The 11146-nt window shown below is 39.7% G+C and overlaps 2 protein-coding genes across 3 annotated transcripts in view; one reads left to right on the top strand and one right to left on the bottom strand.

The window, feature by feature from the left end:
- Positions 1-3416, bottom strand: part of MITD1 (microtubule interacting and trafficking domain containing 1) — a 13461-nt gene extending 10045 nt beyond the window's left edge. The window contains exon 1 of the mRNA XM_003794340.2: positions 3223-3416. Within this exon, the coding sequence (XP_003794388.1) occupies positions 3223-3373 (151 nt within the window). The 5' untranslated portion in view covers positions 3374-3416. The remainder of the gene's footprint in view (positions 1-3222) is intronic.
- An 81-nt stretch (positions 3417-3497) lies between these two features.
- The window catches only part of MRPL30 (mitochondrial ribosomal protein L30), a 13074-nt gene continuing 5425 nt past the window's right edge, over positions 3498-11146 (top strand). Inside the window, exons 1-4 of one of the 2 annotated variants that reach the window (XM_023515772.1) lie at positions 3498-3648; positions 6055-6179; positions 8986-9063; positions 10631-10711. In XM_023515772.1, the coding sequence (XP_023371540.1) occupies positions 9013-9063; positions 10631-10711 (132 nt within the window). In that variant the 5' untranslated portion in view covers positions 3498-3648; positions 6055-6179; positions 8986-9012. The remainder of the gene's footprint in view (positions 3649-6054; positions 6180-8985; positions 9064-10630; positions 10712-11146) is intronic. The other variant, XM_012807945.2, reaches the window with a different exon arrangement.

The following is an 11146-nucleotide window of genomic DNA, read 5'->3' as shown; positions in this document are numbered from 1 at the left end:
CTGAGGCAAGAGAATCACTTAAGCCCAGGAGTTGGAGGTTGCTATGAGCTGTGATGCCACAGCACTCTACCCAGGGTGACAGCTTGAGGCTCTGTCTTAAACAAAAACAACCTTTCCTCAATTTTGCTATGTTTTCAATTGCTACTCTGCTATGTTTTAAATTATGTTGCATTTGTTTCTTAGTCATCATCCTTGATCAGCTGGCAGTGTTTGAGCAGACCCAGCCTTCATCATGCCATGGTTTTCCAGGTTTATAACTGTACAACCACCTTTAAATCCCATTAGAACTTCACTCTCACATCTAGTCATATGCCAATAACAGTAAATTCAACATCTTTCCTGTCCCAATATTGATATCACCTCCCTGGTTCATTCAGGCACTTATGACCTCTCATCTTTTTAAGTTTATTTAATTTCAATTGACAACAATAATTGTACATATTAATGAGATACAATGTGATGTTTGCATACATGTATACACTGTATAGTGATGGAATCAGGGTAATTAGCATATCTATCACTTCAAATATTTATATCTTTGTGATGAAAGATGAAAGCATTCAAAATCCTTTCTTCTAGCTATCTTGACATATGCAATGCATGATTAACTACAGTCATCTTACTGTGCAGTAGGACATAAGAACTTATTCCTCCTGTCTGTGACTATATACCTTTGACAACCTCTCCCCCTACCCTTCCCGGCCTCTGGTAACCACTATTCTGCTTTCTGTTTTTAGGTTTTACATCTGAGTGAGATCATATAGTAATTGTCTTTATGTGTTCTTCACATAATTTCCTCTAGGTTCATCCATGCTAAAATGACAGGATTTCGCTCTTTGTTATAGTCAAATAGAATTCCATTGTGTATATATGCCACATTTTGTTTATCCACACATATGCTGTTGAACACCTAGGCTGATTCCATATCGTGGCTATTGTGAACAGTGCTGCAATAAACATGGGAGTGCAGATATCTCTTTGGCATATTGATTTCATTTCCTTTGTATATATACCCATAGTGGGAATTGTTGGATCATCTGTTAGTTCCATTTTTAATTTTTGATGACCCTCCATACTGTTTCCCATAATGGTTGTACTCAACTCTTGTCTTAATTCCTACAGAAGCTCCTTAATTGGTCTCCTTGATTTCCATCTCTACAGGTGCATATCTTACACCTTTGCCACATGGAGTCATTTATTCAAGAAATATTTATTGAGAACTAACTACATGCCAGACTTTGTTCTAAACACTGGGATATAGTAGTTAATAAATCAGACATAATCATCTCCTATTATTCAAGTAGGAGTAAAGACAACAATAAAATAAATTGGTAAAACATGGACATTTGATTGTCATAAGTGCTATTTAAAAAAGTAAAGCAAAGAATGCAGGGAGTCCTGGGATGTGGCTGTAATTTTACACTGGAACTCAGCATAAAGTTGGTATTTATGTAAAGACCTGAAGGAGGAGGGGGAGTATGCCATGCAAATATTTGAGAGAAGAGCATATTCCTAAGAGAGGCAAGCCATGAAATCCAACTCTATGTTACTCCTTTGTAAAAACCTAAATGGTTTTCCTTGCCCATGGAATGAGTTAAAATCTCCTCGTAGTCAAGACCATCCACAGTGTGATCCAAGCCCTGGCTACCTTTACTCTTGTCATTCTTCCTCTTCAGATACACACTTAACCAAACTGAACCATTTATTTGGTAAAACAGCACAGACATAATTGGAGTACTCAGCCTAATTTCTGACTCTTGAAATTCTACTTTTTCCCCCAAAGCCCATATCAAATACCACTTCTCCTTTTCTGCTCCCAAATGGTCTTTAACTGTTTAAGCCCTCATTGTACTTGTCTACTTGTGTCTCTCTCTCCTGGCACTTATTCCCTATGGTAGTGTTATTTGCATTTGGGGACTTGTTTCTGTCATGTCACTGTCTCTTTAAGGTCTACAGGCTCAGTGAAACATGTTACAGCCCAACTTCTGTGATTCTCTTGGTTTAAATTACTAGAGTAGACAGAACTTGGTCCATCTGACAAACATTATACACTATCTCCCTTTGGGGATGCAGTATAATAGTGTCATTGAGGCCTTGGGCTCCCACTCTGGGTCTACCACTTCCTAGCAGCAGAATTTGAAAGCTAACTACTTTTCTATGATGTAATGAGATTATCATCAACTCCTACTTCATAGGGAAATTGTAAGGATGAAACAAGATCATGCTTTTAAGGTGCCGTGCACAGTGCCTCCTCAGCACTCATGAAGGATATCTAAGCTTATTGCTGCCATCATCTTCATCGTCATCATTACTGTTACCATCACCAACTCCATCCCAAGGTGGAGTTCACAGATCTGAAGAAAGCACCAAACCTTGAAAGGCGCCCTCTGCTGCCTCAAAGCTTCTGTAACAAATGATAATAAGCTTAAACTAGAAAGCACAGAGGGAGTGACGTTAGGCACGGCTAGAGTTCCAGGGGTTGGGGAGCAGAGGCTGGTCTCATCAATTTAGTACATAATTATTGGGTGTCTTCTATGAGCCAAGGGTTGTGTTGGGCATTAAGAAATCTGGTTACTTCTCAACATCGAATAACTACCTACCTAAAAGGAAAGTCTAACTGTCCCCAAACACAATCTTACAGATTTCTCACACTGACTTTCGGTAAATACATTTAACAAAAAGCTTTTTTCTTTTACTGCTACATGATTTTATTTTTGTTAACTTTTAATGAAAACGTTTAAACAGGAATGTAAGAATAATGGCATACTACCACCTTTACTATACATCGCCCAGATTTTACAAATTGTTGGCATGTTTGCCAAATTTACTTCAATCTTTTTTTCCTTAAGTAAAATTAAATTACAGACATCATAGCATCTTTTCCCAAAACAGTTTAGTCTGCATTTCTAAAAAGTAAGGACAGTTTTAGAAAAAAATCACATCGCCTACCAAAATAAATAAGTTTAGTGTAACCAATCCATATTCAATCTTTCTGAACTGATACAAAAATGCCTTTTATATATAGTTCCTTTATGTCTTCTAAGTCTCTTTCAATCTAGCACAGTGTGCGCATACACTCCTTTTATTGATGGCAAGAATCTATTAATGAACTATCGCATATTTTGTATGTGACTGCTTCTTCGCCGTGTGGAAGAATCGTTTTTAACTCTCCATCCCAGACAGTGGGTAGCAGCTCCTCCCGGTAAAAGGCTCGTTGCTCACCTTTCATAACTTGTAGGAGCAGATCAATCCCTTCTTGGTAACATATCAGAGCCTGCGGATACTTGTACTCGGCATCTAGTTTCACCGCCCGCTGTAGCATAGTGACTGCGTTAGCGCTCTCGGGATCCTGCCCCAGGCCGGACTTCGCCATAATTCCGGGAATACCTTCCCGAAACCCAGCTGAAGTTGGGCGGGTCTGCGTGGGGTCACGTGTGACAGCCGCGCGCCTGCGCCGTCTTTGTACGGCCGCCTTCTGTGGAAGAGGCTTCGCCGGAACCAAAATGTCCCAGTTCGCAGGTCGCGACCCCTGAGACGGCAGAGTTTGAATGTTGCACTTCCCCTTGGTGGCAAAATTCAGGTTGAGCGTTTGGTGGGCGCTGGTGAGTGGAGACTGAGTGGCCGAAAGTATTGGACATTAAGCTAGGGGTATGTATCTGGGAACCCTCTGCAGATGCTGATTGATTTTGCCTATTTGGTTCTAAATTGGCAAGTTGAAAGCGACCTAATTGGGTGTCTCCCCGGTCCCATCGTATTGGTTCCAAAAAGCCATTAGCTGGCTGGAGCCTGTTTGCCAAGTGTAAGGATCCAGGGCTGCGCGACTTGTCGAGCCGCGACTCTTGGAGCTCTGGGAGCCGCCGAGACTAGACGGCATGGGAAAAGGAAATTATAGTTTGTTTTAGCATTTTCTGTGCTTCTGAGTAGTTCATAATTTAGGATTCCCAATGGGGATTAGTGTTACTTAATTTTTTAAAATGCCGACACAAATTTGCCGTATTTTAAAATTGCTACATGTTAGAATGCAAACCGTCTGGAGTTGGCAACTACAATATTTGCCAATTTACTGAAAACTGTAATTTTGCAACCAGGTTTTGGTCGCCACTCACTCAAAACTGCTTGTTCTGCCTTTTTTGCCAGGAGGCATTTGTGAGGGCTGCCTACTACTTCTTAGGCACTAGGAGTTGAGAAAAGAGACTCAATTTTTGGCTTTCAGAGATCTGTTTATTGCAAGGGAAAATTCTGTGGTCTGCATTTTTAGTAGTGTTTTCACCTCTTTTTAAATTAGATACATTTGTCTCTTTAGGGGGAAAAGCTTTTTAAAAGAACTGTTGCATGCATACACATTGTGAAAAGACACAAGAAACCTACGAGACTTTAAGTGAGGGTGTGGGCGTGGGCGAAGAGGAAAACACTTGTCCTGGAAGCCTGCTTACTCTCTAGGGGTATGTTAACGTTTTTCTGACGTGACATCCTTCTAGAGTTTTTCTTTTTATACATAAACATTCACAGACATTTTAAAAAAGAAAAATAGGATGAAACCTGCTATTTTTCTATTTTTGCAGCTGTGCAGGAGAAAAGCTGTCATATGATAGGAGTCAGTATAATTGTTTCAAGATCCTAGAGTTATGTACTTAATTATTAAGAAAAACGTTTATTTTGTATATTTGTTTATTTTTGGAGACAGAATCTCACTCTCACTCTGGGGTTGAATGCCATAGTGTCATCATAGCTCACAGCAACTTCAAACTCTTGGGCTCAAGTAATCCTGCTTCAACTTTTATAGTAGACTCAGGCACTCACCCAAACGCCCTACTAATTAGAGACAGGATCTCATTCTTGCACAGAGTTGTCTGAAACTCCTGAGGTCAAGCCATCCACGCATCTCAGCCTCCCAAAGTGCTAGAATTACAGGTGTGAGCCACCCTGCTTGGTTCTAAGAATAACTTCTACTTTATTAACACTGTTGAGTTGGAAACATTAGTGCTCCCTGTAATCCAGAGACTGAGGTAGGAATATTACTTGAGTCCAGGAGTTGAATGCCAGTGGCATGCCTGGGAAACATAGACCTTCTTTCTAAAAACATAACTTTTACCTGTCACACCTTCTTGAAGTCTATAAATTAAACTTCATTCACTCAGCAAAAGTGTTTTGGGTCCTACTGTGAGGCACATGCTGCTGTAGGTCGATAGTTGAGATACAACTGTGAATTTAAGAATTCTTTTTTTTTCTGAGAGTCTCATTATGTTGCCCTCGGTAGAGTGCCGTGGCTTCCCAGCTCCCAGCAAACTCGAACTCTTGGGCATAAGTGATTCTCTTGCTTCAGCCTCCCAAGTAGCTGGGACTACAAGCCCTGTCCACAATACCCGCCTATTTTTTGGTTGTAGCTGTCATTGTTGTTTCGCAGGCTGGGGCTGGATGCAAACCTGCCAGCCTCAGTGTATGTGGCTGGTGTCCTAGCTGCTGAGCTACGGGTTCTGAGACGAATTTAGGAATTCTTAATTCTTAAAGAATTAAAAAATTCTTTTCCTATGGAACTAATATGCCATATGTGTATGGAAAGACAATCAAGTGGATTAAGAGGCCTTGGAAGTGCTGGCAATTATAATGTGGATGAAAATGTTAAATAACATGATCAGGGTAGACCTCATTGAGATGAGATTTGAGCCAAAAATTGAAAAAGGTAAGGGAATTAGTCATGCGACTATCAGGAGTATTCCAGGAGAGGAAATAGCCTGTCAAAGGGAGTGCTTGGCCAGCAAGGGGGAACATGTTGTCTAGTGATTGGTCAAGACAATATAATTGGAGATGGAATGGAAAGGCATTGGACGTTTTTAATTTTTTTCATAAATGAACTTCATTTTTGAATAATTCTAGATTTCTGGAATACTTGTGAAGATAGTACAGAGTGGCTATATATGTTACCCCCAGTTTCCCCCCTGTTCAACATCATATACGGTACATTTGTCACAACTGAACTAATATCAATAAATTGTTCATTAAAGCCCTTTATTCAGATTTCCTTAGTTTTTGCCTACTTTTCTTTTACTATTCTAGGATCTGATCCATGAGGCTACATTACATTTAATGGTCATGTTCCCCTTAGGCAAGTTCCTCTTGACTGTGATGATGACAGTTCCTCAGCCTTTCCTTATTTTAGGCAGTTGACAGTTTTGAGGCAGGTAGGTATCTGAGAAAGTACTGGTCAAGTATATTGTGCAGTATCTTCCAATTGCAGTTTGTCTGATGTTTTTCTCTTAGAGTGGGATGGGTTTTTGGGTGGAAGACCATACAGTGATGTGCCATTCTCATCCCATCATATTGAGGGTACATGCTGTCAGTTTGACTTTTGGTGTTAATTAACATTGGTCACCTGGCTGAGGTAGCATTTGCCAAGTTTCTCTAATGTAAAATTATTTTTCCCTTTTTCTAAATTGTACACTTTGGGAGCAAGTCATCAAGCATAGCCCACACTTGCGGGATTAGTAGTTTTGCTTCACTTTCTTTTTTGTTTTTTGGTTTTTTTGAGACAGCGTCTGTTGCTTAGGCTTACAATGTCCCAGTGTCAGCCTAGCTCACAGCAACCTTAAACTCTTGAATTCAAGCATCCTCTTGTCTCACCTTCCTGAGTAACTGGGATTATAGGTGCATACCACAATACCCAGCTAATTTTTCTATTTTTAATATTAGAGATGGGGTCCTGCTCTTGTTCAGGCTGTTCTTAAATTTCTGAGGTCAAGCAATCCTCCTGCCTCCCAGAGTGTTAGGATTACAGGTATGTGCCACCCCACCCAGCCACTGTCTTATTTATTTATTTATTTTAGAGACAGCCTTGCTATATTGCTCAGGCTGGTCTTGAACTCCTGGCATCAAGCTATCCTCTCCCCTCAGTTTCCCAAATACTTGGGATTACTGGGTGCAAACCACCATACCCAGCATTTCCACCTTCTTAAGGAGACAATATCTACATAAATTATTTTGAATCCTTCTGTATGGAATATTTACTTCTTTGCTCTCATTAATTTATTCACATATGTCAGTATGGATTTGTGGTTATTCTTTGGGTTATAAACCAATACTTAATTATGTATTTTCTTACTCAAATTGTTCCACCTTTGGCCATTGTGGAAGCTCTTTCATTGGCTCCTGTGTCCCTTTGAAATACGCCCATTATTTTGTAGCCTTTTCAGCACTAAAGGATGCTATAGACATGATCAGCAATTTCTCCAAGAAGCCCTGGTTCTTTTCATTGGAGAATGCTATTAGAAACCAAGATCTGGGGCACAGTGGCTCAGACCTGTAATCCTAGCACTCTGGGAGGCTGAGGTGGGTGGATTGCCAGAGCTCACAGATTTGAGATCAGCCTGAGCCAGAGCAAGACCTGATCTCTAAAAATAGCCAGACATTGTGGTGGATGCCTGTAGTCCTAGTTACTTGGGAAGCTGAGGCAAGAGAATCACTTGAGTCCAAGAGTTGGAGGTTGCTGTGACCTATGACACTATGGCACTCTACTGAGGGTGACAAAGTGAGATTCTGTCTCCAAAAAAAAACAAAAGAAACCAAGATCTGGGTGCTGGGTGTGTTCATTGCTACTAGGTTTAATTGCTTTTATATCCTCTTAGCCAGTGGCTAACCTATGTATACATACACATTTTATCTCCATATCTATATTAAGCTAAATATGTTCCAACTCTAATCTGGTATACATGGATCATTCTAGCCTTTGCCTCTTGTTTATGTATATCCTGCTCCAGCAATGAGAAACCTGGCTCTTTGCAAGATTTTGAGCAGAGTAATGTTATCTAATACAGGATTTAATAAGACGACTTGCTGCTCATAAGGAAAAAAGATGTTAGAAGAATTGAAATGGAAGCCAAATCTATGGCCATAGCTCACTGAACACACCAAGTCATCTCTGCAGTGGAAGCCAATTAAGGAGGCTTTGTTGAAATCTAAGTTATAAGGCAAAGATTTTTAAAAGTGTGAGGCTCAACTGGCTAAGGCGCCAGCCACATACACCTAAGGTGGTGGGTTCGAATTCAGCCCGGACCCGCCAAACAACAACAGCTGCAACCAAAAAATAGCCGGGCGTTGTGGCAGGCGCCTATGGTTCCAGCTACTTGGGAGGCTGAGGCAGGAGACTCGCTTGAGCCCAGGAGTTGGAGGTTGCTGTGAGCTGTAATGCCACAGCACTCTACTGAGGGGGACAGCTTGAGGCTCTGTCTCAAAAAAAAAAAAGTGTAAGGTTAAATGAGTTGGATTAGTATTTAATGCTTAATTTGGGAGGAAAAAGTATGGTAAAATAATTGAGCATTAGGTTGGCTCAGTTCCTAAGGAATTTCTCTGAGTTCTGCTCCTTTTCAGGTGACATCTTACATTGATGCCCACAACTCTATGCTTTGTCCACCTCACAGGACTGAGTGAGCTAGAATCAGGTGGATTATGTCTGAGTGAGCTAGAATCAGGTGGACAATGAAATACAGCACATACTCTATTTTCGTTTGTTAGAGTATTCGTATTAGCTTTGTAATAATCTCACAATTTCACAATAATAAAATTTACCATTTATTGAGGGTTTCAGGGTGCCAGGTATTGTTTTAGGTGCTTTATAGTTTATAGAATAACTCATTTACAATATAAGTATTATTTTCTTTCTTTTCTGGGGGAAAAATTAAAACACAAATTAAGTAGCTTGTGCAAAATATGCATTTGGTTCATGAGCCTAATATTTCTGCTCTTGGTATAAGTTTGTATTAAGGGCTCTGGTAGTTCTGTGTTACTAAATAAACATAACCTTTTTAGGTTATATAAGCAGTGCATGTACATTAAGAATAGTTTAAAAATACGAATAAGCAAAAGTTCAAGTTTTCTTTTGGGTTCCAGACCACATAATTTAACTTGCTGCTTAGTTTTTTAATATTAGAGAAGGTGGACCTGTTCATATCCAAGATACATTTGACTGACAGGTCTGTTTTCTACTTCCCGCAGCCTCTAAAGAGAATAATCATCACACTTATGGCAGGGATTTTGTGTACAGTAGTTCAGAGGCCATTAGGCAGACTACAGGTAAGTGTTTCTTTTCAAGAATTATTCTTTTTCTATCTACTCTTCATGAATGTTTTTCTAATTACAAAAACAAACCTTTATAGGCAATTAAATTATTGTATAAATTACTACTTTAATATATTAATTGTTTAATGTTGGGGGTTAACTTTGTTTATTTATGATTTATCTGCTGTTTTATTCCCTAAAGATTTGTATTCAAAAAGACCTTTACTTGGAGAACTTGCCAGTAACAAATGGCTACTATCAGTTCCCTTTAATCTGCCTTAGTCTTTTTAAACTTTTAGGGTTTTTTTCCCTTTAATTATGAAAGAAGTATATTTTTAATCATAGAAAGTTAGAAAAATACAGACTGGGTACAGTGGCTCATGCCATAATTCTAGCATTCTGGGAGGCTGAGGCAGGCTGATTGCTTGAGTTCAGGAGTTTGAAACCAGCCTGAGTAAGAGCAACACCCTGTCTCTACTAAAAAATTAAATTAGCCAGGCATAGTGGTGGGCATCTGTAGTCCCAGCTACTTGGGAGGCTGAGGCAAGACGATGGCTCAAGCTCAATATTTTATGGTTGCTGGGACCTAGGCTGATGCCACAGCACTCTATCCGGGGTGACAGAATAATACTCTGTATCAAAAAAAAATTTTTAAAAAGGAAAGAGGGCCCCGCCTGTGGCTCAGTGGGTAGGGCGCTGGCCCCATATACTGAGGGTGATAGGTTCAAACCCAGCCCCCACCAAACTGCAACAAAAAAATAGCCGGGCGTTGTGGTGGGCACCCATAGTCCCAGCTACTTGGAGGCTGAGTCAAGAGAATCGCCTAAGCCTAGGAGTTGGAAGTTACTGTAAGCTGTGACGCCATGGCATTATACCGAGGGTGATACAGTGAGACTGTCTCTAAAAAAAACAGGAAAGAAAGAAAAATGTAGAAAAGCAGAAAGAAGAGAAACTCTAAGGGACCATTAGTGTTAGTATTTTCATGTATTTCCTTCTCATCTTTCTTTTAAAAAGTGCAGTAGTGCAGCCTCATCTACTCGTAAGGGCCAGAGCCTAGGTATAGACCTGCTACTGGGAGTAGATGACAGTAATGTCAGGTGCATTACATGCATTCTGTTAACCTCAGATTAATCCTGAGAGCTCAGGATTATTTCCATTTTAGAGCTGAGGAAACTGACCCTTTGAGAAAATAAGTGTCTCACGTCTCCCAGCTGGTGTGGCATAACCAAGATTAGAAGTGTTTCCTGTCCCAGCCCTGCTTTCACCCTGTAATGGTAGACTCAATTCTTGGCAGCGAACTTGGTGGTAGAGACTATACAGCTCCAGAGCTGGAAATATTTACAATCTGGTCCTTTACAAAAAAGTATACCAACCCATGGTCTTGAAGTCTTTATTTATGTGCTTTTAGCTTTATATGTTAGTGGTTGGATGGGGTGTTTAACTTCAGCTAGGGAGCTAAAATAAACCTTTAATAATTATAAGTTATATTAGTATAGACTTTTGTCACCTAAAGATTGGTGGGTGTGGCAATATGTACTGCGTAGACACTTTTAAAAAATTAATACTTTATATCACATTTTAGACTGTGACAAAAAGCATGGAGTCTCTTGTTTGTGCAGATTGGATTCGTCACAAATTCACCAAGTCAAGAATTCCAGATAAAGTAAGAACAAAGTTTTTCCCTTTTTTTTGGTATTTTTTTTTTTAAAAAACAAAACATATTTTTAAAGGTACCTATTACTGTAATATTAAAAGCTTTTATGTTCAGTTACATGTGGATGTAGGTAGTGGTGCACATTTTAAAACACAGTAGGATTTATGTAAATAATATTATTAAAAGTAAAATATGCCATTGGGTGTCATAGTAGTGGATTTTTATGATTTCAGAGTCTGTTTATTCCTGCTTATGGTTTTTGTTTTTTCTGTGTGTGTTTGTATGACCATTGTCCTGAGAAAACAGTAGGTCTTCCTATTGGTAAAGGCTATCACTCTGTGACTCCTCACTTTGAGTATTGTTCATCGCTACTTTCGAGTTTTCAGCTTTTTCTGTTAGATTTGTGTGTACCTATCATTCTTTTAGCAAACAGTGGCTATACCC

Source organism: Otolemur garnettii, unplaced genomic scaffold (genome assembly GCF_000181295.1).
Source record: "Otolemur garnettii isolate 467f Iridium unplaced genomic scaffold, OtoGar3 scaffold00079, whole genome shotgun sequence".
In the NCBI taxonomy this organism is placed as follows: domain Eukaryota; kingdom Metazoa; phylum Chordata; class Mammalia; order Primates; family Galagidae; genus Otolemur; species Otolemur garnettii.
Note: the sequence above shows the minus strand (reverse complement) of the source record. Positions and strands in the feature narration are given on the sequence as shown.